At 39.3% G+C, this 27057-nt stretch overlaps 1 protein-coding gene across 1 annotated transcript in view; it reads left to right on the top strand.

Annotated features, from left to right (window-relative positions):
* Positions 1–26171, top strand: part of BRD1 (bromodomain containing 1) — a 117087-nt gene extending 90916 nt beyond the window's left edge. Inside the window, exons 9-13 of the mRNA XM_065423195.1 lie at positions 7737–7872; positions 9355–9482; positions 18226–18335; positions 19885–20039; positions 24683–26171. Of these exons, the coding sequence (XP_065279267.1) occupies positions 7737–7872; positions 9355–9482; positions 18226–18335; positions 19885–20039; positions 24683–24866 (713 nt within the window). The 3' untranslated portion in view covers positions 24867–26171. The remainder of the gene's footprint in view (positions 1–7736; positions 7873–9354; positions 9483–18225; positions 18336–19884; positions 20040–24682) is intronic.
* The last annotated feature ends 886 nt before the right edge of the window (positions 26172–27057 follow it).

The raw sequence follows: 27057 nt of genomic DNA, 5'->3' as shown, positions 1-27057 counted from the left end.
TATGTATAAATACACAGTTTACATGTTGTTTTTATCAAAATGTGGAAAATTTAGAATGGAAATTACCAAGGGTACAACCTTAGTTTTTTTCTAGTTCTTTTTGCAGAAACCCGTACTTAATATTTGTATTTTATCATAATTCAGAGATACGGGCCCCCATTCTGGTGTTAAATCTTCGTACACTGTTTACTTTCACTGCATCCTGGCATAGATTATCCTAAATATTAACAGCCCCTTAGGTGAGTCTTTTATTTTATCTGAGCCACATCTCAATGTAAAATACAAAGTAAAAGCCTGCAATCTATATAGATAGATAAGTTACATTTGTATTTATTGTTGCCTGTCATAGGCCATGCAGACTTGAGCTGACTTAAATGAACTCAAATTATAAAGTTTTTAAACTCCTCTGAGCTGTGTGTGCTTTTCATGGTTTATACTGTATGTCCCTGACATCACAAGTACTTACTTTCCTGTTGGCGCAGCCTCCTGGAAAACCCTTTTAAAACATTCTGTATTTAAGACCCTTCTGCTTGCATATTCTACATTTTCTGTTTCTCTTCCACCACTTTTTTTCTGGAATGTTTTTGAAAGTTTTCCGTAGGTGTTGTCTCCTAACTCTCTCTCTCTATATATATATATAATATATTCATTTTAATTTTGTTTGTTGTCTGAGCATAATCCTGTCCTTTGGAAGATGCAATCTGAGCAGTTGATTAGTTTTCATGTAGAAGTGTGCAGCTCAAAACATACTGTTTTTACAGAACAATCCTGGTGAGCTAGGGACTTTTCTTACAATTTCAGAGTTACTGTAGATATAATTGGATATAGGATGAATTTTTAAGCATTCTTTCTAAGAAATATACCTAAAATAAGCACTTTTATGATCATTCAAGTTGATGTTTGTTGAGTGTATTGACTAAATTTCCCATTTAGAAACTGAAAGGATTCTGTTGTACAGTATGTAGGCTACCAATATCCCTACATCACGGGCTCATTCTGAGCTTTCTCTGCTTTCTTTGAACCATTGTCAAAATTATGGGCAAAAATTGAAAATTCATTTCTTAAGCATTGTTTCTTCATCCCAGCTCTTGGGTACCCTCTTCAAGATTACAGTAACTTGTTCTGATTTGTCTGCCACCTCTGTTTGAGGTTCTCTGGACTCTGACATGCTCTGAGATTCACCAGTGTGCTCTGAACTTGAGGGGTGTATTTTAGCTGTCTGCAGTGCACTCCAAGATTTACCGATGCAAATATATTTTTCTGAAACTCACTCTGAGACTAATTTGATGAGAACTTTATGGATGTCTTCCCAGGCTGTTGATGCAGTTTGAAAGTTATCACCATTGTTTTCAGTAACTAGAGATATTCAGATATTTGTAGACTTGGTTAGACTATTCCTTTATGTATATAGGTATATGCATAGGCAGTGTAAAACCTCTTAAAATAGGGTCATCTGTCTTCTTATTCTCATTGGAAGGAATTTAGAAAATATCAAAACCATGTTCTTGATGAGTATCACACTTGCAAAGATTGTTTTCTGTGCTATCAATTTCTTATGTAAGTAATTTTCTTTTTCAACAATGAGCAACTGAATCCGAGTGAAGCCTCTGTTTTAGTCTTGCCTCTTGTGAAGCTTATGTTAAGTATTAGTACATGGAACATTTGTGTAGTTTTCACTGTCTCTGGACACTGTGCTGCAAGGATAGCTTATTTATTTAAAAGCTTTGTTTCCTTTCAGTGAGACTTAATGGCTTTTTCACTGTCTTCCAGGTTCTCATATTAACTAATATCATGCTGGGTATTTATCTCTTTGGAGCCTAATTATTTTCTATTATCCTCAACACGGAATGGAATTCAATTAAATGATCATTTTGGAACGCAGAAAGACAATTACATTTCAAGTAATTATTTTGGATCATGTTGGAGACACCAGCCATCCTTAAAACAAAAACAAAAAACATGAACACTGTTGGAGGAAGTCTTTGACATATATGAACCTATGCTCTTCATTCAATATATTTCCCCATCTCCGTAAGTTATAAAGTTGTACATGTTACAATATATGTGACACAAATTGGTCGCAGTATTTTTTTTACCAATCCCCAGAGTTCTTACTCAGAGAACATGCTCTCTGAGGGCTGATTGGTTAAGAATGTTCCATCTTTGCCCTCCTACCTTCCCCTCCCACCAATCGAATCTTCCTTTGAGATTGGAAATAATGCATACCAAAAAATCCCATACCTACTTTTGGTACATTTTATATAATTCTATAAAATATGACTTATTAGAAGAAGTATCTGGCTAAGAGAGGCTCTGACTCTCCAGTATAAGTGCACAGATCAGGACTTGGTAGCCAGTCATTTCTAAAGTGTATGAAACTACTTTTATATAAACAGTGATGCACTGTAAGAGGCATACAGATGTACCCAGGTATAACAACACACCTTATCCTGGACTAATGCTTACATATCCATCAAGCTGTGCATAATAAGGCTTGACTTGCATTGGAAGGAAATTGGTTACGTGAATTCTGCTGGTTGCTTGTTCTTTCAGTGTCAACAGAACCTCAGAATGAGATTGCAGCCTTAAATGCACAACCTTGTATGTTTTTGGTAGTATTTTGTATACTCTTAACATATATTGCCCTCCAAACTTTTGTATTTTTCCTTTCCTTGTCCCTGCCTCTGCTCTGTCGTCTCTGCATTTTACCTCTTCATGCTTCATTGAATATGTTTAGATGTACACAGGATTCTACCTGGCTTGAAGCCAGTGTTCTATTTTTAATTGCAGTATTCATAATTATAATAGCTGAAAATTTACTTCCCTAAATGATCAATGTCGGAGAAACCCAGAAGTAACTAGTGGATTCAATTTGAATTCATTTATTTATTTCTAGTTTAAAACTGTTCTATAGTTTTGTAAATTTTTTAAATGTATTTTGAAGTACCCATGTCATTGGTGTTTACTCTGTGATTCACATGGAAACTGATGTTGCTTATAAATTGTACTGTCTCTAGAAAGGTCTCTTATTTATTAAGAGTGGGAGTAGTAGTGACCGCTTACACTTAAAATTGCTAACAGTTTGCACTTGTTTAAAACTTTCTGAAAATTTCACTTATCAGTCTGAAAAGTTTTGCACTAGGTCTTTGCCTAAAAATGTTTGGGGGGGGGGGAGTTTTTGTTTTCTGTTTTGTGAAAGTCAGAATGCAAAGAAATTGTATAGACTGCTTTGAATAGTTCTATAGCTGATATAACTGGGGGTTGAAAGTTGAAGTAGTGGATGGAAATAGCTGCCACCAAGGTGTGACTTTTCCCTGTTGCATAGAAAACTAGTTTTAATGTGACCAAGTTATGGGCTTTTGAAAATTGAGTGCACAGCATACACAGCTGATTTAATAGACTTTCTACAGACTTGTAAAGCGCAAAGGAGGGCAAAACTAAGATTCTTCCAAAGCCTTGTCTTTAGTGGACTGAACTTGTAAGATGCAAATGGATTTGAGAGGAGATTCCTGCGTGTTTTATAGGAGGGAGCCTTGTCCTGATGTATCTTGTAACTGCCTAATATTTGCGGGAGATCCACAACACTCCTGCGGCTGGCCCAGGCTAGCTAACTCTGGCTTGGGCTGTTGGGTGAAAATTGCAGTGTAGATGTTCGGGCTTAGGGTGGAGCCCAGGCTCTGAGACCCAATCCCCTCGCAGGATATCAGAGCCTAGGCTCCAGCCTGAGCCAGAACGTCTACACTGCAGTTCTTAGCCTCACAACCTGAGCCCTTCAAAGAAGCTGAGTTCCGAGATTCGGTGCCACAGATTTTTTTATTGCAGTATAGACATACCCTGGATTTCCTCCTGTTCGTGGGACAGGGAGCTTCATTATAATTAATGGAGATATCCCATCTCCTAGAACTGGAAGGGACCTTGAAAGGTCATCAAGTCCAGCCCCCTGCCTTCACTAGCAGGACCAAGTACTCATTTTGCCCCAGATCCCCAAGTGGCCCCCTCAAGGATTGAACTCACAACCCTGGGTTTAGCAGGCCAATGCTCAAACCACTGAGCTATTCCCCCCCCCCCCCCCCCCATTGGGTGTCTAGCCAAGCAATTCCAGTTAATAGAATTTAAATGTGATATTACTACTATGTTTATTTCTTTTTTACAAGTCAAAGATGCTTTGGAGTACTTAGAAAATTATGGGGATGAAATTTTATCATCCAGTTATGAAATCACAATACAGATTTGCAACTAGATAACAGAACAATCTTGCCATTTTAGTTTCAAAGATTTAATGATACAGTCTCTTTTTAAAATGCCTTTTTTTAACTTTTGAAAAGTAGATGTTGTGGAGTTATTTGGCATTTAGGATTTGGTATTCATTTAGTGGGATTACTGTGAACAGCTTCTGACGATTAAATAGGTTAAATTTGAATTTTTCACAAAAAGATAAAGAGAAATAGCTAAATGTTTCCTGATTAGTGCTATTGCACTTTCTAGAGTTTCCCTTTATTTGACTCTCTTAGATCATATTGTACTACTAAGCCCCAAGTAGATTTTTAATCTTGTCCGGGGGGGATTCTAACTGTCTCATAATGCAGCTCTAATTAAACTTTGCGACCAGTCTTATTTTATGGCGCTTTCTGCCAGGAATTGAAGACTCAGGATGTAAAATCATAAATTATAAATCATAAAATCATGAAGTGATCTTAACACAGTAACGATTGTGATGTGTGTTGGGTTTGTTTTCTTTTTGTTGCTAAAGACCCGCCCTGGACCCAGTTGGAAGTTTGCTAGATGTAATGTTAAAAATATTGTGTTGGTGAAGTAAACAACAATGAAACCCACTCCAATTCTTTATCCTAGGAAGGCCCTGCAGATGAAAATGTACAGTTCCAACTACAGGTGGCACAGATACCATATAGGCCAGGCTTATTTAAGCCACATTATACAGTAGCATGTTATGTATAATGTAACCTTGCAAGGGTGCTTATACAGATTTCCTCTTGCTTTCCTGTTCATTAAAGGGCTAGGAACTCAGCCCTATATCTGATAAATTAAGTTGTGGAAACAGCTCTGATTTACATCCTGACCCCACAGCCCTAGGATTGATCTGTGAGCCAACATCTGTTAACTTCTTTAGTAGCTTAATCATCGTGTAATTTATATTTCTGGTTTGTGGCCACAATGCAAAACAAACAAATTGGCAAAACTTTTTTTAAGACTAGGTCTGTCTACCTGCTGACAGATATCCTACAATGAAAGGATAACCTGCGGAAACCTGTTATTAGTCATTCTCAGTAAGGCTTCATATCCTTTGTCTAAAACATTTCATATAGGCATCCTCTTAAATCACTCTTGCTTTGAAGGAATTTTCAGCAACATTAAGGCTAATCTCCTGGGAACTACCTGCACTGACTGGCTGAGAATAAACATGATAAATGAGCATGATAAAGGGTTGATTAATATTTACAATTTAGGGCTTAATGACACTGATAAAATAATTACTTTATTCTCCTCTTCCTCCTCCTCATAGCATGTACATAGTTTTGTACTGAGGAACATTTAAAAAATGTATATTTAATGACTTGGACAGATCCAGTGGAGAATTGCAAAAGACACTAGAAGTTTCTGAATGGGAAGAATGATAGAAAAGTGAAAAATGAAAAAGTAATCTCTTCTTGTCATTTTTAATTTGTTCATCTTTTAAATATAAAGGTAGCAGGCTATAAGTCTGTTTTTAAAGCATTGGATTGGTGTTTTTTTTTACATTTTCTACACAAATCTAAATACTTTGATACATAGAGGTTTCAAGAATTATGCTGAGAAGAGCTTCTGTGTGAAAACACCATAGGATAGAGTTGGATAGTATCAAATAAAATAGGGCGTTAATACAAAAAGATCTGATTAGTCAGTGACTTTGGGAAGGCTTGGGAAGTGGCATTTCTAGTTAATAGTGAAATGAATTAGAATATGGTAAAGTTACAACTAACTCTACATGTGATCAGCCTTTGTCTTTACTACTGTGCAGTATATAATAAGGGTTTTGTTTTTTTTACTTACTACTTTTTATAATTTTCCTGTCAATTTTGTTGCACTTTTCCAAAATACAGAAGAATCTCCTAATGCAAATTAGAAAATTTAAATAAGACAGAGGACTTGAGAAACTTCTGCCTATGAAATGAGGGTTCTGATATCCTTTATAGCATGTAGAATGGCTGTTTTTTACAGTTTTGATTTAAAAGTGCAAAATGTCACAACTTTGCACATGTGATTTAAATTAAAAATTGAATGTACATCATCTTGTATGTCAAGAAAATAAGTGTGTTCTCAGAAGTCCTACTTAAGAATAAAATTAGATAATTCTAGAGGATCTCAAGGCCCATAGCAGCTAGCTGGACACTGGTTCCCTTAGCTCACTGGTCCCCAAACTTTTTAGATCATGCGCCCCCCCTCACCCTTACCCCTGTCCATGACACCCACCCCCCCAGAGCTGGGCACAGGAGCGGGGGCACAGCTCTGGGAAGGGAGCCCACAGACAGGGGGTAAGGGAGCCGAGGCTGGGGCCACAGCTAGGGGCGGGAGCAGAGCCTCAGCCTGGGGCTGGGGGCGGGAGGGGAGCATCAGCCGGGATCCTCCCTTCCTGCCCCCCATGGGGGCTGGTCTCGGCCCCAGCTGCACCTCCCTGAACTTCCCCTAGGTGGGCACATCCCACAGTTTGGGACCTCTGCTTTAGCTTAATTTGCTCCATTTCTGTTGAAGTTCTTCCTGAGTCTGCTTTGAGTCACATCTGTTTAAAATAGAGTTTTTAAAAATGTTTTTCTCTTAGGATCCTATACAGATACACACTTTATTTAAGTAAAGAATGCTGTTTAAACACAGACAAATGAAGAGTCTTAAGAAATACAGACTGGATGAATAAGCAAATAGATGCAAGATTTATGGTGGCCCAGTTATAAAATTCTCAGATTGGTAGCTTGAGCATTCTATGTGTTTTCTACTACATTGTCCTCATCAGAACCCTGAAACAAAACACACAAACTATGGTGAAAAGATAGCAGACAACAACTGAATTTACATTATTAATTTTGATATGGAAGTAGACGAAATATTCTCTTAATAGTCTTAAGTCTGAATTCTCGTTGAAATACATTATTCTGAAATAGGTTTTCAGGACCTGATTATAGTGGAAAGACTCCCATTGACTCAGTGGACATTGGATAGGACCCTTAATTAATCACCACTACTGGTTACTTTGAGCATTGAAGGGCTATTTTCAGTACTTCTTGTCTTGCAATTTACAGATTTTTAAGTACATTAAAGTTTTATATAGAGTTTTCTGTTGATTTGCAGACTCTTACAAAACGTTTTTTGTTTGTTTTTTAAACACTTTTTGTTCCTTGGTTCTACCCATGCACTCAAGATTAACTATCCAATGCAGTACTTATTGAAGTATAACATTTGGGGAATATTTTTAGATGTGCCATTGTGCACATCTTGTAATATAATCTTCATCTTTTTCCTGTTACCTGAAATTAACTTCCTGTTTCTTAACATCTGGACTACACAAACTTTGCCTGATCTTTCATTTTTGAAAATGAAACATTTCATTTTTTCTTTTACTCACATCACATCACAGTCACTTAACAGATGCGGACCAAAAATTATATAAAAACATATATTTAGACTTGTATAAAAACAAAATGCAATTTAAAATTCTGTGTAATGTATACCTCTCATTTACATTATAGGCCTATCAAATGGTTTTGGAAATGGAAGTAAAGAGAGAGAGTTAGATGATGCTCCAGGAAGAAAAGTTGAACCTCGTCGCCGCTGTGCATCCGAATCTAGCATATCCTCCAGTAACAGCCTTTTATGTAATTCAAGGTAAAAATGTGACTTTTTTTTTTTTTTTTTGCCCTTTTAAAAATTTTTTTTAGTTTAAATAAAGAACTATAATCATGCACCAGCAGACTAAAAAGTATGCCCTAAACTGGAGCAACAACACAAACATGTCTGGTTTAAAAAAAAAAAAAAAAAAAAAGTTGAAATTCTCATTTTTAGGTTTCAAAATTAACACAACATTGAGGTTCACATCTTTTGAAATAATTATTTCAGGCTTTCTGCAAAATCAGAAAGCCAGCACTGCCTCAGTTTACACTAAGTTCATGTTTTGTAGGTTATCATCACAACTATTAGGGCTAGAAACTTTTTTTTTTTTTTTTTCTATTAATGAAGGCGTAAATTCTGAAGCCCAATTTTATAGCAGGGGGTGAATTACATAGCAAATTCCATGGCCATCGAACCAGGGAGTAATTCATGCAGTGATCATAGTTCTTAATTGCATTTCTTGAAATGGTTGTCCATATGCATCCACTCTCATTTCTCACCTTCCCTCCGTTTTTGGAATCTTTTGTTAAGGGTTCCTGAACTAGAGAAATGAAATGAAAGGGCAATTGGGCTGCACCTGCATTTGTGCATTTATGTCCCAGAGCAAGACAAGGGTGCGTGAACGTGGGGCTTCACTTGAGTCTTGAAAGCTTGCTTGAAAGTTCCAAGCTTGCTCACCAGTGGTGCATATCTCCCATGAATGTGACTTGTTATGGCAGTCATCTGGAAGAACCAGAATTGCTTTAATAAGTAACCATTTTTCTGCTGTGTACTCTTACATTCGCCATCAATGTTGGACTGCTTAAGAGGATAGCTTTAACATGTTCATGCCCCAAAATTTGATTTGCATAGCATAAGGAAATTTCATATTGCATTCCTTGAGGATGAGTGATACATTGTGAATGCAGTTCAAAATAATTTCTGGTCAAATTGCTAAAATCTTTAAAGTAAAAATGCAGGAGTGTGCAAAATTTATCCATGGGAAAACATCTATAGTTCTGATGTTTCTGAACATCACTTTTTGGGAGCATGAAGGAGAAGGAATTCTTATTATCTAGTTAAATTTTCTTTCGTTTATCAATACAAGTTGAATCAATCAATTTGTACGTGTTGTCTGGCTATACTGAAAGAAAACACTTGATGTGGTTTTAATCAGGCTGCAACTTTATTATTAGATGTTGAGGACTACCCGGCAGATAAAAGCATACAGTACAGGTAACTCCATGATCACTCAATATGTACCCCGAAGGCTTCTGCCAGCCCCCTTCCATCCAGGTCCCCCAGCCAACCCATTGCTGGGAACTTACCATCCCCACTTAAGGTGGGTGCGGTCATTCTGTGAAATGCAGTAGAATTTACTACTCACCTTTAGGTAACTGTAGTGACATATGAGTACTATATCTTAAATTCCAAACATTTTGATGGAGGGGAGTGAGCATTATAGTTTTCCAGTAACATTTAATATTTATACCTCTGCAGTTTTAGCTTGCCGAAGTGTGGTAAAGGCAAACCAGCGCTTATACGAAGACATACCTTGGAAGACCGAAGTGAGTTGATATCATGCATTGAAAATGGAAACTACGCAAAAGCAGCAAGAATTGCAGCTGGTAACTATAATCATTGTATTCTTAAAGTACACTGTTATAAGTGTGTGTTTTGCCAAGCTACTTAGGGCCAGATTCTGACATGCTTATTTGCATTATATAGTATCTTACTCAACAAGTAACCTGCTGATTTCACTGGCACTGTTCCTAAAGTCAGGGTGTAAGAATCTGACCCATAGAAACTTACTAATTGTGTTTTGGAATATTTAACTTTTAAATGTGTTTTTAAAAGAAACTAGGAGTAACAGCTGATCAAATTTGGTCTTGCTTTATTCATGCAGGTAGTCTCTTTGAAGTAAATAAGGCTACTCAAGTAATGCAAGCAGAATTTGGTTCCAAATCTTATCTACAATTGTATTCCGTCATCAGGCATATTAAATATTCAGTGCATAATTAAAGAATTAATGTCTTCATCTGTCTCTCTTTGATGTGCTTATTTTTATATAAACTTGTGTTATGGTGAAAACCACATAAATAAGGGAAGTGAAAGGACAGAATTGTAACACAAGCTCTAAGTAATGTTCCATTACTTTAATTATTTGATTGGAGGGCTTAATGGCATTTGCTATACTTGATGGCAGAGGGTATTTCACACGTATTAGAGCTCTACAGATTTATATATTCAACAGATTCATGCAGAATAAAATAACTCAGTAGTCTGAGGAAATAATAGGTCTGGTGATGACATAAACATCTAACAGGTATAATAGGTTGTGAAAAATGGATGGATAATTTTTTATTCATCAGTTTCCTTATTTTTCATGTTATTACATGGCTTATCCTTTCCTTCCCATCTCTTCCTCCCTCAACCCCATAGCTTCTTTACTTAACAGCTACTAGCAGGCAGTTTTACATTTAGTTTTTTCATTTTGAGTTGTTTTTCACTTGCCCTCCTCCCTTCACACCCAGCTCTTAGTTGTGTGTTGCTTGCTCCTCCTCCTCCTCCTGTCTCTGTTCTAATGTGCTGGTGAGCTGTGCTGAAATAACTCTGAGGCAAATGCCGTTTAATAGAGCCAGAGGAAATACTGAATTGGTGTTTATTGCTGCATTTTCTCTGACATGAGGTGATTTCAGCATCCTTTACCAATCAATGTCTTTGGTGCCTTATGGAAGCTAGATAGAGAGGGAGATGTAGTGAAATGTCCTGTTTCCATCCAATGAACTACAACAAAAGTTAACTCTGAGGCCATGGTTTGACTACCCACTGTATGCTACAGTTCAATACAAAACATGTTAAAACATAATTTTCATTATTTAAGACCGAGGTTTTCAAAAGTGACCAGCGATTTTGGGGTGTCTCAATTTTTGGCCAAAACTGTGATGCCTTCCTGGTTCTGATTTTTCAGAAGGTTTGTGCTCAGCTTTTTCTGAAAATGGGACACCTTTAAGGCATCTCAAGTTGTGCATCCAGTGTCACTTGTGAAAATGCTGACCTAAATGCACAAAATAGAAATGTTGGCTCCCACAGAAACCTTAATGGAGGCAAAGTGCATTCACTCTATTTTTTTAATAGCTTATGCTGTTTTAACAGCTTCAGAACTGCCTAGAGTACGTAGTACATGGAGTAAAATGAACCTCAAGTGCTACCTCAAAACCCCCAGTACAGTATTTTGAAATGCTGAAATTCTAGTGGAATGTCTTTTTACATTGATCTATATGTTTAATCGTAATAAAAAGTAATGTATTTCTGTGTACGCATACAACACACACACACATGATGGAAGTAGATAATGGACCCAATTAAAGTACATTCTCATTCTAGAGATTTTACCAAGTCTAGTAGTATCCCTCACCTTGAGTAAAGGGAATACCTTTGAAACCTTTACTCTTTCTAAAATCAAAATAAACTTTAAGTGTACCCTCTGCTTGAATGTAGAATTCCAGTGCACTCTATTTATAAGAATCACTGATGTAAGAATCAACTGCATACAGTGATCAAAACCACTGGGACAAAATCATCCTATACTAACCTATACTCCACTTATAAGAATCAGTGGCTTATAAGAATCAAATAATCTGCAATGGGTGTGATTCATATAAAAGGAGTGCACTGTATATATATTATGTAGGGCACTAATCATGGCTCTGTAGTTAAGGTTGTGTTGAGTTTTACACATTTATTTATATATTACGCACAAACTATGCTAAGAGAACATTATTAAGTTGCCAAGTAAAGTTAGGAAATTCCAGAATTAAGACCACTTGTGCAACCTTAATTTGACCCCTTGTGTCTGCGGTCTTTAATGACATGTTCACTTACTATTTTTTTCACAGAACTCCTGCCTCATTCAATGGACAGGACAGATAGCACTCAATTAATGAGCAGCTATTTTTTCCTTATTATTCAGTGTGTGGCCTCATGCCTTATTCACTGCAGCATATTCAAACCCTGCTCTGAAGACAGAATTTCTCATTTCGTCAAGGGCTTTTCTGTGTCACTCATCACAGTACTATGAGTTCTTCACAAGCATTGAATAAATATATTTTCACCAGACCCCTCTGAGGTGAGAGGATGGTGTCATCCACATTTTATAGATGGGAAGCTGAGGAACAGAAAGATTAAGGGCAAGTATCCACTAATTTTGAGTGCCCAATTTGAGATGATTAGGTATGATTTTTCATAGTACTTAGCATTATTTAGCACTTCATATGCTGAAAGCACTGCTCTTACTTCAGTTGCAGCTGAGAGTGCTCATTACTTCTGCAAATCAGGCCCCAAGGTATCAGGTTAGGCACCCAGAAAATGAAAAGTTGGGTTTAAGTGACTTGCGCAGCATCACATAGGAACTGCAGAGGCAAGGATGGAATCCCATTCTCTAGGGAAGCATTTGACTGTCTTAACCATCCTTTCTCTTCTTTGTAGTCCTCTGCCTCATTCACTAAACGCCTTTCCATCTGCAGAAAGAGGGAGACCCTGGCACACATCTGCATAGAGTGCATCAAGTTGTAGCCCCTCTTCCAGGTCGTGTAGAACCTCTTACTGAGGCTCTGGCTGCACTTCTCCCTGCACCTCCTGATCCTGGGACACCTGTCCATGGCCCCACAAAGTTGCAGGACCTCCTCATCAGACTCCTCCTGTTGCTGGCCAAGACACCATACCAGGAGGAGGAAGTTAGACAGGGGAATATTCTATTTCCTTTCCCTTGTTCTGTCACGCCTCCAAGCAGAGTTCCTCTGGGTGTTGTCCACTGACTCCTCAGATGCCTTTGAGGAGCACTGGGTGCTGTCAGGTGTGCTCTGCCCAGTGTTCCCTTCCATTACCTGATTTTTGCCCTGTGACTTTCACTCTCATCCCTAGGCCCATTGTTTTCCCGGAACCACAGTAGATGCACCACCTAACTTCTGCAACAAGTGAGGCAGAGGTCCTACATACAACAGCCTCCTTTGCTACACAGACCTGATTCATACCCAGAGCAGATCCATTCTGTGCACTGAATAAGGTGGAAAAAATAGTTTGTGATCATGTTAATTAAAGCCTATACCATGCATGCACACACAAGGGCTGAATTCAAGTTGCACAGGCAATCTTAATTCTTGGATTTCCAAGCTTTTGCCTGACTTTGCAGTCTTAAAACAATGTTAAGAGAGCATTATTATGTGTGTGTAATGTCCTAGGTTTTTAAAAAGCAAACTGAGAAATTCCATCTTGTGGCATCATATTGATATCCACATTGTTCATCAGTAGGATTGGAATCTTAAGATCCATCACCCAGACCGCTGCCACTTGAGCTAACAGAGTAACTGATTGCAACAGTGTGTTGTCTTCCTTTATGTGGACCCACACTAGAGGGGGATGGGACATACTTTGCCAGTGGATTTCATAGTTACTTGGTGACAGCAGAGGAATGGTGAGACTCTGGAATCTTGGGTTCCATTCCAGGCTCTGGAGGGCTGTGTGCTCTAGTGAACACACTCTTTAGCCCATTCTCACAAACTTGACCCCTTCTACTCCATCTCCTCCAGCCTCTCCCTGTCCTAGTCCTGTCTCCCTTCCCTACTCATAGTTCCTTTTCCCAGTCCCATTTTCTTTGCCTACCCAGTCCCAGTTTCCACTCCTCTAGTTTTTCATCCCAGTCCCAATCTCCTTGCCCAGCCAATCCCAGTTCCCACTCTCCTATCCCAACTCCTTGTCCCCATCTCCTTGCTCAGACAGTCTAATCCCCCCACTTCCTGGCTCCTCATCTGATTTATCTCTCCCTTCTCTCTGTATCACCACCATCACCACACTGGCTTCCAGTCCTCGTCTCTCTCCCCAAGTTTCTCATCCAGTCTCAGTCTTCCCCAATTGGCTCCTTGTCCTTGCCTTCCAACACCCATCCTCAGATTCCTAGTCCCAGTCCCTCCCCAGCCATTCCTCCCAATTCAGCTTTTTGGCCCTTCTGCATTCGAATCATTCAGTTTCCTCCGCGCTGCCTGGGTGCCACAGGGAAGTCACTGAGAGCACGGGCGAGAGTCAGGTCTGCACTAAGAGCTGAGAGAGGTTCAAGCATGCTTAGTGAGTACTGACTCTAAGGAGATTTTAGCTGCTTAAATTAAAGTCTCTACTGAGCATGTGCAAACTGTGGGTTTTTTCCCAGAGGTTTGTAACTTGGCTAAATGTGGGTGGATTTTCACTGGGATGGCAAAAGGCACACCAAAGCCGCCTCCTGTCAAATTTCAAGTCCTTGCTCCACAGTAATAGAGCTTTTCAAAGAAAAGGTCACCAAGAATTTTTTAACATTAGCAAAACTATGCATTTTTCCCTAGCCTTTGTCTCAGAAATGGCTAAACTGTTTTAGCTGAAACTTTCCAAAAAAATTCAGCCTGAGGAAGATATGCAGCATGTAGAATTTCAGCCCAGTCGGTTAAAGCGCAGCTGCAGTCAAAAAACAAAACAAAAAACCCCAAACCTAACAATGTTAGGAACCATTAGGAAAGGGATTGATAATAAGACAGAAAATATAATAATACCTCTATATAAGTCCACATGTTGAATATTGCTTGCGGATCTGGTAGTCCCATCTCAAAAAAGATGTTTTGGAATTGGAAAAGGTACAGAGAAGGGCAACAAAAATGATTAGGGGTATGTAACAGCTTCCGGGTGAGGAGAGATTAAAAAGACTGGGACTTTTCAGCTTGGAAAAAAGACAGCTAAGGAGGGATATGATAGAGGTCTGTAAAATCTTGACTGTTATAGAGAAAGTGATTAAGGAAATGCTATTTACTCCTTCACGTAACACAAGAACTAGGGGGCACCCAATGAAATTAATAGGCAGCAGGTATAAAACAAAAGGAAGTACTTCTTCACACAACACAGTCAACTGTGGAACTCTTTGCCAGGGGATGTTGTGAAGGCCAAAACTATAACAGGGTTAAAAAAGGAAATAGATAAATTCATGGAGGATAGGTCCATCAGTGTCTCTTAGCCAGGATGATTAGGGATGCAACACTGTGTGAGTGTCCCTAGCTTCTTGCCAGAAGCTGGGAGTGGACGGCGCGATGGGATCACTTGATGATTACCTGTTCTGTTCATTCCCTCTGAAGCACCTGGCATTGGCCACTGTCGGAAGACAGGATCCTGGGCTAGATGGACAATTGGTCTGACCCAGTATGGTTGTTCTTATGTTCTTAAGTTTGGCAAAGTTCTAATGAACTGAAAATAGGGTCTTATAATGGGAAGTGTCGAGCAACCTTAATAATAGGTGGTGCCACCAGCCCTACCTAGAACACGCAAATGGTTTGTGAATATGTAGTATATAATATTTTAAAATTAACCTCCAAATTCATTATTATTGAGTTGGTTTTTAAACTTTACAAAACTTGAATTCCTCATTTAGGACTGTGCAGATACCAAGTTTGAGATACCAGCTTTGATTTATAACTTCAACCATAGCTGTAGGACCCTTCAAACTCTCTATATTTTTTTCATTTCATAGGAGTATTTTTATTTAAATCTTTTGATAACAGATTTCAGATTTTCTAGCAGTGTAAGGTGCCATGACTACTAGCACAACAGGAATAAATGCAGTTTCTCTTCTAGTCTGGGGTAATCAGAATTTTCTCTTGTGGTAAGAGAAAATTACTGACTGTGCATTTTTATATAGCATCCCAATCACCAAAGTAGGTATGTGCTTATTAAAGGAAGTATTATCCATGAGACTTCACTGTTGGTCACATGTCCTGAGAATTCTCTTTGAGGGAAACTTGCCACATTCCACATGCATGCAACAAGAGCATAGACACCTTCTTAGCTTTAAATCATGATTTCCTTTTCTTTTATGTTGACTTTGCAGCTGAGAGAAATGTAAGTTTCTTTACTGTTTTCCTTGTGTTAGCTTATTCTAAATAAAGATCCTGTACTGTTCTTCACATAAGTTTAATAGATGTAGTTCTGTGTAACTTTTAAGTGATCTATAAAATATTTCCAGATTTTGTCTAAAAGATACATTATGTATAAGTATATATTTAAATGTATCTAGCTCCTGTATCTGCATTATTTGGGATCCTAATGAAGCTCAAGATGGAATTAAGAGAACGGAGCAATAGAGAATGTACCTAAACCAGTTTATCTGTCGATCATGCTGGAAATGACTGTTGACAATTTTGTTAGATTTGAAATCTTGCCAAAACTATTCGCTTGGAATTAGCACAACTCTTTCCATAATATTCTTGGATATTTTCTTTCCTTAACCAAGCACTTAAAAGGGTAGTTTATGATATCACCAGAACCCTAAGACGTATGTCTATCCTTATTGTTCTCTTGTCACTTATGTATTGAAAAATATTGTATGGTTTTGATAAAGTGTTATGTTTGTATAAAATTTTCTTAATACTACTTTTTCTCGTTTCTCAAAAAAATCTACAAAAGTTACATGTGAAGAAAATAAATGAGAAGATTTTTTTTCTTTTCCCCCAAGGCTGAATGGTTTAGTCTTAAAAAGTAGAATTGTGTCATCAAGAATAAATCTGTATAATGCAATCCTGAATTATAATGAAAGGCCTGAACCAAAGCCCTTGAAGTCAATGGTGAGACTCCCATTGACTTCAGTGGGCTTTGGATCAGGCCTTTAAAACTGCTGGGAAAACTGTCTTGGGTTCTGCTTATGATTTATTACAGTATGAACATATTTCACAGTTGTGCTCTTTGAGCTTTAAAACTTCTGACATCTTTGCCATGACATGGTGATGAGTAGGTGGCATGCAGATTTTTATCAGTAGGGCCAGTGTTTACAAATTTGAGTGCCAAAAGTTAGTTACCCAAATAAGTGACCTATTTTTTTTGGAAGTACTGAGTGCCCACACCTCTGAAAATGAAGTACAATGGATTTAGATGCCCACATTTGAAAATTTTGTCCAAGAAAAAATTTTGTCCAAGAAAACTATTACAACTTTTCTATGCTAAAAGTATATATTATTCTCTGACTTTCTACAGCATCTCCTGGGTACTTCTAGTATTCAGAAAATAAACCACCATCCTTAGGAATTTTACAACAACCTTCTTGATCTGCACTGGCTGGGAAACATGTTCTTGTTATCGTTTTCACTAGAAGTATTACCCATTTCAAATCTGAAGAATGTATTTTTCCTTCACATGTCAAAAAATTCTTCTATTCAGTATGGCCCTATTACTTGAAAATTGAAAATGACTGTAATTTCTCACAGGTTTTTTTGGTGCTCTTGCCAGAGTTTCATCTGCTACAACAATCAGGGTCTCAACTATCCCTGGAGCTCTGAGCCTCTTAATTTCCTTCTAGTTCTCTGAGCCCCATCCTACTTTCCCACATAAGAGATAAGAGGAATCTTTGTCCCTCGCTCCTCATTCTCTGTTCCCACCTTCATCCCTGTAGATCTTTATAGGCCACATCTTCTCGACTGCCTTATGTCCTGCAGTCAGTTTGTCTTTTCCTTCCTTTCAGTGGTGGTTACCAGGGAGGAGGAGGGGAACTGAGAGAACAGATGGAGGTAGCTTTATTCAGCCTCAGATGCCTACTTTGCTGTCTGCTGTGGAGAAATAAGCACTGAAGCAACTTTATACTGTCCTGTAGCCTGTTCTGGGCTTTGGTGGTAGAGAAAGGAGCTTTGACAGCTGCCCCAGGGAAAGGCAAGATAGAGACAGAAAGGATCAGTGGATGATGAAAAGAGCTGAGGAGAAGAACAGCAGAGAGGATCTACTCCCGAGTTTGCTCTGTTGCTAATCAAAGGCTGCTATGCCATGTAAATGGCAGAACAGTGGTCATAAGTCATCAACTGCCAACCATGCTTCTCATTAAATCCACCCCTGTTGGTACATACCTGAGATTTGAAGATCCAAAGTTGTAAATCACAATAGCCACTAACTTGCTGGGTGACATTGGGCAAGTAATTATGGCCAAGATTTTGAGAAGTAACCAGTGATTTTGGGTGCCCAATTTAAAACAAGCTAAAGAGGTCTGATTATCAGAACGTGCTGAGCACCCACCTTCTGAAAACATGGCCCTTTAAGACAGTGAGGCACCTATAATCTAGTCACCCTTGAAAATCTTGGCCTTTATCCTTCTGCGTTTTAGTTAATCCATCTATAAAATACTAGCATACCTCACCAAAATGTTGTGGGTCTTATGATTTTAGTGTACTTTGATATCCGTGGATGAAAGATGCTGTGTGGGTGCAGAGTATTAGCAATAATAATTATAGGGGCTGATAAAATGGCCCATAGAGAAGAGTTGCAGAGGGGTAACCCAAGCTCTGAATCTTTATACTACTAATGTTTTATTGTGATTTTTCTTAGAAGTTGGACATAGCAGTATGTGGATTTCAACGGATTCTGCAACATCTGTTCTTGAGCCTCTAAAAGTAGTGTGGGCCAAATGCAGTGGATATCCCTCCTATCCAGCACTGGTGAGTGTACAGCATACCACCAGTATTACACTGAAACTTATTTCACTATTTCCAAACTCTGTACATAAATGGACCCATAAGATCTAATGCAGAGTTGAGCAAAAGTGAATTTTCACTTTACCTTACTTATAGTATTTTCCATGAAACTTCAATATACAGAGTTTGTACAATAGCAGACAATGACATCGTGGGCTGATAGTGAGCCACCATAAATGCATCCTATAGGATTCAGAATACCTATCTTGTAAGCAAAATAGACCAGCGTGTTTTGTACAAGAGAATGTTTCATTGTATATAAGAAGGCAAATTAGAATAAACATCAGGCTGAGTTTTTATCAGTACAGGAACTGTATGCTGTCGTCTGCTGCAAAACAAGTGTAAGAACATTCTAGTTCTGTAGCTCTTTTGGCTTATAAAAAAAAAAAAACAACCCAGGATCTGCCAGAACTGGTATAGGCTCAATTGAAACATGCAAAATTATGGAGCAGATAGGGGAAACTTTTCAGTCACATTCACATTGCTTTGAGAATAACAGTTAATTCCATTAAATTAACAACTTTAGATAGATAATACACAGAGAAAATACTGTTTCTTGCAATGAATAGTCAGCCTCTGGTGTTCAGTATTATGAGAAATTGTTCAAATACTGTGGCTAGACTTTTAAAGTAGGGTAGATAATCTTATGGTTGTTAATAGTAGGTACATGCTAGAAAATGGTAACTAACTCTCCTGATTCCTTGTGTTTGCTGAGCACCTCCAGGGGCTAGGAAGGAATTTCTCCCTCAACCTCCATGTTCAGCATTGCAGAATTAACTAGTTGCATATTGGGTGGATTTTTGCATTCCTCTGAAGCATCAACCATTGATCATTAAATAAAGGCAGAGTACTAGACTTGAAGACAGATAGGCTGATCGGGCATCATAAACCAATAGCCAAGGTTTTCAAGTGCAGCTACTGATTTTTGAGCCAACTTTGTCTCAGTTTTAGGGTGCCCAATCTGAGACATCTTTAAAGTGGCCTAATTTTCAGAAATTGTCAAATCACCCACATTCTGAAAATCAGACCTCCTTTTAGGTGTCTCAGTTGGACACCAAAACTTGATACATGAAATATCACTAATTGCTTTTAAAAATCTTGGCCTATGTTTCTAAACTTATTTGTGAATTTGTCAATTGTATTTTAGTGTTCTGAATTTGTGATCTCTAAGGGCTTTTCTACGTGCAGCATGGCACCAGTTAAGATATGATTTTAAACTGGTTTAATTAAACGAGGTTTAAAATGCATTGTGGACACTCTCTTATTTTGCTTTAAACCAGGTTTATTTCAGTTTAACTTAAACTGTTTAGGAACAGATTTAAGCTAAACCAAAATAAGATTGTTTAATTAAATCAGTACAAGTTTGTGTAGACAAGGCCTAAGTTTATACACATTGTCTGTTTGATTTGTATAGTATTTTCCCATTAAATACATTCATAATAAAGAAACCTTTAACTATTAGTGAACACAGATTTAAAAAAATTAGGAATTGTTCTTTTTTTCCATTTTGTAGATTATTGACCCTAAGATGCCTCGTGTTGCCGGTCATCACAATGGTGTTACAATACCAGTGCCACCTCTAGATGTATTGAAAATTGGAGAACAAATGCAGACCAAATCTGATGAGAGGCTTTTCTTAGTTTTGTTTTTTGACAATAAAAGAAGTTGGTATGTATAGTTATTTAATCAAATGTAAGAAACATATAGTTTAATGCACTGTTTTATAATCCAAAGTAATAAGCCATATGTTAGTTTTAAAAGAAAGTTGAAACACCATTCTCTCCCCATATATAAACTGTAATGTGTATTTAACGTTTAGCGTTTCTGAATATGATGTTGGAACCAGACATCTTGCTAAAAGACACTTATTTACTGCCAATTTGGAAGAACAACATGACTATAAACTAGATATTATCCTTCCTTAGTACAGGTTTGGTATCAGAACAATCATTGTTTTGATATTGGCATATTAAAATTTTTCCTTTGATTGCAAAACCTGTTTAGAGGATGATAAAGTCCACATTTCTGTGTATATCTATCTCTTCATCTGAAATATCTGACTTTCTTTGAGTGATAGTCCTTACTGTTTTCCACTGAGGGTTACGTGCATGCACCCAGAGCCAGAGCTTTTCAAAGTAGTATTGGTTGGTGGTCCAGTCAGGCGCCCTTGTATTCCCTCGTAGTTTTGCCTGAGGCGATAAAGGGCAGGGTGGACCGGCCACGTCTCCAGTTCCTTCTCACTGCTGCATGATCCAAGTTGTAGCTTCCGCTGACCTGTCATTCTTAGTGACAGATTTTCAATTTTTTTATACAAAAAATGTTCTTATTTTTGTTCATAGTTAGGATTTTATTGTTTTTTGTTGTACTTTGGTAATTTCCAGCAGTTTTTATAATTGAGGACTTGGGATGCTTTTTCCTGCCAAACATTCCCAACCCCCGTGTCTGGGTACTGGATTATGCTAAAGATGCCAGGATTCCAAGTCTGTGCTTCCTGCCCTCACTCCTTTTCCATCAGTAGTGAACACCAATGCTGTTTGTACTGGTTGGGGGAAGCCCACAATGCCTCCAGATAAAGTATCTGCCTCTCTTTCCTTGCCCATACATGGGAAGGCCAAGCTCTCCTCCTCAAGAAGCACCTCATGGAGGTAGCCATGGTCCCCAAGTTGGATCCTGGCTGAGGAATCTCCCTTACATCAGCAGAGCCCTCCCCCAACTGCAGAGGCTCCTTCCAGATACGCTGGTACCAGTGCTACCGACCCTGTGATTTGTCGGTCCAGAGACAGATGCCTTTACCCGTTCCGATCCCATCAATAGACCAGATACCATTGACTCCAGGGAGAAGCGGAAGCGCTCCGGGCCCTCACAAACTGCTCGCCCTGGAAAGAGCGAGGTCTATGCATGTTCAGGTGCACTCACCTGTGCAAAGGGCTCCATCTCCTGCGTTACATCTACCTCTTGCTGGCCATGCCTCTCTAACGCATTCCGTTCTAGTGGCTCCATCAGCACCGCCATTCATGCAAAAGTCCAACTCATCTTAATCCAAGAACCCGGAAGTTCAGCACAGTCCACCACTTCCACGGAAACATGACTGCCAGAGGGTTCCAATGGCTCTGTGACAGTTTCCTCCTTTGCCTTACCCAAGAAGCTGATATCCGGCTCCTTGAGCACAAGTATAACAACAGCAGTATCAACCAGATTGGTCATATTAGAGCTCATGGCCCCAGTATTTGCATTTGAAGCAGTCTCAGCTTGGGAGAACTCCCGTTTCACCAACCCATCCTTCATCCGGTAGACATTCGGAAATGGGGTTAGATGATGCTCCAATCAGCCCGGCTCTGATGGTACCAGCAGATCCAGAGAGATTCCCTTCTGTATCATCGACATCTTCGTGCCCATCAGATGACTATCATCATTTTCAAGAACTACTATGTAGAATAGAATGCTCTCGATATCCCATTGGAAGAGGTGCAGGACAGTCAGCACTTGCTACTAGGCATTTTGCACGCATCAGCACCAGAACAATGATGCCATTCTTCAGCTGGCATGCACTGGGTGGCATACCCCAGCCACTTGTGCACTGACTCAAGGGGGCCGAAAAAAAGATATGTCCCCCAAAAGGTTCAGAAATTTTATTTTCACACCCTCCACCTAACTCCTTGGTAATACAGGCTGCGTTGTAGCGGACGAAACAGCAACACCCACAGTCCACTCTGGCAGACAGGGAGGGGAAGAGACAGGACTGCATGGGTCAAAAGGTCCTCTTCTCCTCGGCTGGATTACAATTGTGGATCTCTACCTGCTTGGCACTGATGGCCAAGTATGACTTTATAAACTATGGCCAGATGGAGAAATTTGCAAATAAGCTACCTCAGCAGGATAGTAGTCGATTCCAAACAATTTTACAGGAAGTCAAGTTGGTCACCAGGGCCATACTTCAGGCAGCAGTTGGTTCAGTGGACACATCCTCGTGTGTATTGGCAACTGGAATTGTCATGAGAAGGGAATCCTGGTTACACTCCTCAGGTTTCCCTAGAGAGGTGCAGAACACAATCGACGACCTTCGCTTTGACAAATCACACCTCTTCAACCAGAGGTGGTTCCTTACACTCACTAACAGACTCTAGAGCAGGGGTAGGCAACCTTTCAGAAGTGGTGTGCCGAGTCTTCATTTATTCACTTTAATTTAAGGTTTCGCATGCCGGTAATACATTTTAACGTTTTTTTAGAAGGTGTCTCTCTCTAAGTCTATATTATATAACTAAACTATTGTTGTATGTAAAGTAAACAAGGTTTTCAAAATGTTTAAGAAGCTTAATTTAAAATTAAATTAAAATGCTGATCTTACGCTGCCAGCCTGCTCAGCCCGCTGGGTGGGGGGGTGGGGGGGGTTCAGGGCAGAGGGCTGGGTGTTGGGGGGGGGGACTCGAGGTCAGGGCAGAGGGCTGGGGTGTGTGGGAGTGCAGGGCAGAAGGCTGGGTGTGGGGGGGTTCAGGGCAGAGGGCTGGGTGTTGGGTGGGGACTCGAGGTCAGGGCAGAGGGCTGGGGTGTGTGGAGGTGCAGGGCACAAGGCTGGGTGTGTGGGGGGGTTCAGGGCAGAGGACTGGGTGTTGGGGGGGGACTCGAGGTCAGGGCAGAGGGCTGGGGTGAGTGGACGTGCAGGGCACAAGGCTGGGTGTGGGGGGGTTCAGGGCAGAGGGATGGGGCTGTGGAGGTGCAGGGCAGAGGGATGGGTGTGTGTTGGGGTGCGGGGGTGCAGGGCAGAGGGGTGGGGGGTGCAGGGCAGAAGTCTGGGGTGCTCCCAGCCCCCTGCCCTGAGCGGCTCATGGCAGGGGACTGGGAGGGATATGCCCTGTTCCACCCCCTTCCCCCAGGCCCGTCCCTACTTCTCTCTGCCTTCTCTATGGAGCAGCGAGCATGCTGCGCTCGGCTCTGCTCCTCTGGGAGGAGGAGGGGCCGGAATGCACCACGTTGTGGGAAGAAACGGGGGAGGGGGGAAGCTTGGCTGCCGCAGGACCAAGCTTCTGCCTCCTGCCCCCGCAGGGGAGAGCGGTGGGCAGGGGGGCTGAGTGGGGCTGGGGGCCGGGACCCCCTCCCCCCCACCGCTTTCCCCTGCGGGGGCAGGAGGCAAAAGCTTGATCCTGCGGCAGCCAAGCTTCCCCCCTCCCCCGTTTCTTCCCACAGCGTGGTGCTTTCCTGCCCCTCCGCCGCCGCCTCTCACCGGGCAGGCAGTGTGCCACTCAAAATCGGCTTGCGTGCCGTAGGTTGCTGACCCCTGCTCTAGAGCCACCTTACGATCCTTGGGCATATATACACCAGCACCAAAGAGAAAATTGTATCGCCCACCATGAGCCCAATGCTATTAAACTCCTCACTTTACCACCAACGGGCCTACAAACCTCCTCAGAAGCGCCCTAAGTTCACAGAGCCCGTCTGCAAGTTCTGGCAGCACAGACCTCTGCACAACACACTCAGTTAACATGAAAACAGTATTTCTGAGTGCGCCTGGAGAGCTATCAGCCACTCCGTACACCAATGTTTCCATCCTCCATGCCTTTTGGGGATCATCTCAAATTCATTCTACCAGCTTGGAGAGCTGTAACAACAGACAAGTATTCGACGCGGCTCCACCATAGAGTTTATGACAACGCCTCTTTTAAAAAACACCTGGTTCTATTCATTACTACCTAACATCAAAGAGTGAGCTGCACAATCTCTACCCTATGCACTGAATTGGTGGTATTAAAATGTTGTAGCGTAAATGCAGAATGCGGGACTGAGCAGAAGTTCATTGACTATGGAACTCCCTATTGGAGACCAAAACTAACACACGTTAGAATGTGGTGTAACCAAACTTTTGCAAAAATCTTTGTGCAATGATGGAAATTGAAGAATGAATAATTTTTAAAAAAATTCTACAGGTAAAAACAGCTGAATCTAGTAGTGACTGAAAACAATCCATTACTATCTAATCTAAGCCTGAGTTGTTTTAATACCTAGATATGATGTTGCCTCAGACTGACTCCTATTAAAGTCAGTATTTGCCATCAATTACAATCCTATGGTGCCTGTTGGATTTGTAAGTCTTGTTTATTCAAGAGGCTGATGCTACTTGTGTCTTAAAACCCACGTTAAAAACACAGGTGTCCTATCTTTGGTAAGAATTTTGCTATTGGATTTTTTTTTTAAAGAGATGAATTGTTTTGACACACTGCATGAGAAGCATTACGTAAGAGCTAGTTTAGTCCTGTGTAAGGACAATCCTGTTGATCTATGCTTTATTTAACCTAAGATTTATTTTATCCTATTTATAGGCAGTGGCTTCCAAAATCCAAAATGGTTCCCCTGGGGATTGATGAGACCATAGATAAGTTAAAAATGATGGAAGGTCGAAACTCAAGCATTCGTAAAGCTGTGAGAATTGCTTTTGATCGTGCTATGACTCATCTAAGTAGAGTCCATGGAGAACCAGTTAGCGACTTCAGTGATATTGACTAACAAAGGTGCTACCAAGGCAAGGAACACACCACACATAGACTTGAACTTTATTAATAAACCTCATTGTCTAAAAGAATGTATTGACAATACAACTCCTTAATCATTGATTCAGTGGCTGAGTTCTGCAAACTTCAAACAGTTGAGCAGTTTCTCTAAATCACCATTGCCATATAGATTAATGATTTTATCATCGTGTTGTAGTTTGGAGGATTTTCCACTAAACCTGTTAAAATGTCTTGTTCATAGTGTTCATAAATTGTACATATATGTATATTCAACACTTAACTTATTCTGATTTTAGAGGTAGCTCTTTAATTCCCTTTTTTAATTTTGATGGGGAGAGAGTAGGTTTTCATTTCCATGTTTTTTACATATTAAAAAAAAAAAAAGTAAAGTACGTAAGCACCATCTTCCAGCTTAAGGTGCTTAGTGAATCTTAAAGCCTAATATCAAAATAACATCAAAGATATGTTTGCCTAAATCATATATTATACAATATGGTGCTGCTTGTATCATTTTTCCTGGATCTGTAGCTTTTGAAAGACTTGTGAATGTTTAATTTTGTGTAAATCATTGCTCTTTGCACAAAGTACCACATATTTAAGATTGATGTAAATTTACAATTACAAATGTGTATTTTAAGAAAGAAAATTACATTATTTTGGAGGGTACTTTGTGAGAAAGGCATCAAGAGTAAAATTATGCTATGTACATCACTTGCAAATCACCAAAAACACTCCATTATTGCCCAAAATAACTTTTTAAAGAGATTTTTTCCCCCATTTTTTCTTTGTTTTAAACAAACTTGGCTTAAAGCCAGTGAGCACATTTTTTTCGAAACCATCCCATCTATCTCCCATAGATTTTATTTTTTTTCATATATGTGCCTCCCTGTTTTATTTATTGTAGAAAATGTATTAATTTGCTTTATAATGAAAAATAAATTTGACAAAGTATATTGATACGCATTTTTATACAGGCACGTGAGAAGACAACTTGCTTTGGGAGAAAAATGTATTGGAAATTGTATAAAATGACTTGATGGCTTGTGTGTAATTTGATTTTTTGTAACCTGTATGCCTTTGTTTCCAATGAGGGGATTTATGTAACTTTTAATTTAGAACACTTTGGTAGCAATAGAAACTTTGGATACATTTTTGTATGGTACATGTGATGTATATAGAATTAGTACTTTATTTTTATTTTTAAGAAGTAAAGCATTATGTATGGGTGAGGGAAAAGAAAGAAGGGTGGGTTTCCAGAACTGCATTTTTTTATATTAAAAAAATAAAGTCAAGATATTGATTGTTGTAGCTACTTTATTCCTACGTTCACTGAAATACTGAATTTGTAACAATGAAAATGGCAAGGTATGTTTGCAATGTGATTTATAATGACTCCATTATTTATAAATGCACTGTGTTGAACTCTCTTTTGCAGTGATATCTTAAATACTGTACCAAGTTATATAATATGCAACACCAAATAATGCATATGAATGCACAAAGTATTTATGCCCAGCTTTTTTTTATAATGGATTAGCGAATACAGCAAAACCAATACTTTTTAAATCTTTTTTTAATTCATTGAATAGCATTCTGCATTGTTAAACCTGCTTGAATCTTTATTTTAAAGGGACAGTAAATTACTTTTTAAATACTTTTTGATGTTTTTATTCTCTATGGTTTGTAATACCCCCTTAGAAACTTGAAATAAAATTTCTTTCTCAACTGATAATTTTGTCCTGCATTTGGCCATTGTGGAATCTTGGTTTAGTGTCCATTCTCCCAGAGGTAAATTGGATTGTTAAGGAACTGCTACCATGTCATTAACTTAATCCCTTTCTGGCTGTTTCATAAAGAGGGAAAGTGTCATCTTGTGCGGGGGCCACTGCTATCTATTCCAACAAGCCTCTTCTGAAGAGACTGGTGTTTGAGGCTGCATTATCCAAGACCAGTCTTCTATGCTGAACTGTAGTACTTTCAAGGATTCCCTGGTTAAAAAGCAGTTTGGGCTTTGAAAAATTGGTCATGCATTTGCTGACTGCCTTCCCTAGTCATGGCAGAAAATATTGATATCTTACTTTGTGCAGGAATGGAGATGGCCATGCATCCAATTAGGATAATATTTAAAGGTCTATGATATGATACTGATAATGCATCTGAGGTAGAAACCCAAAAGGTAAACTTGA

Source organism: Emys orbicularis, chromosome 1 (genome assembly GCF_028017835.1).
Source record: "Emys orbicularis isolate rEmyOrb1 chromosome 1, rEmyOrb1.hap1, whole genome shotgun sequence".
NCBI classification, from domain to species: Eukaryota; Metazoa; Chordata; order Testudines; family Emydidae; genus Emys; species Emys orbicularis.
Note: the sequence above shows the minus strand (reverse complement) of the source record. Positions and strands in the feature narration are given on the sequence as shown.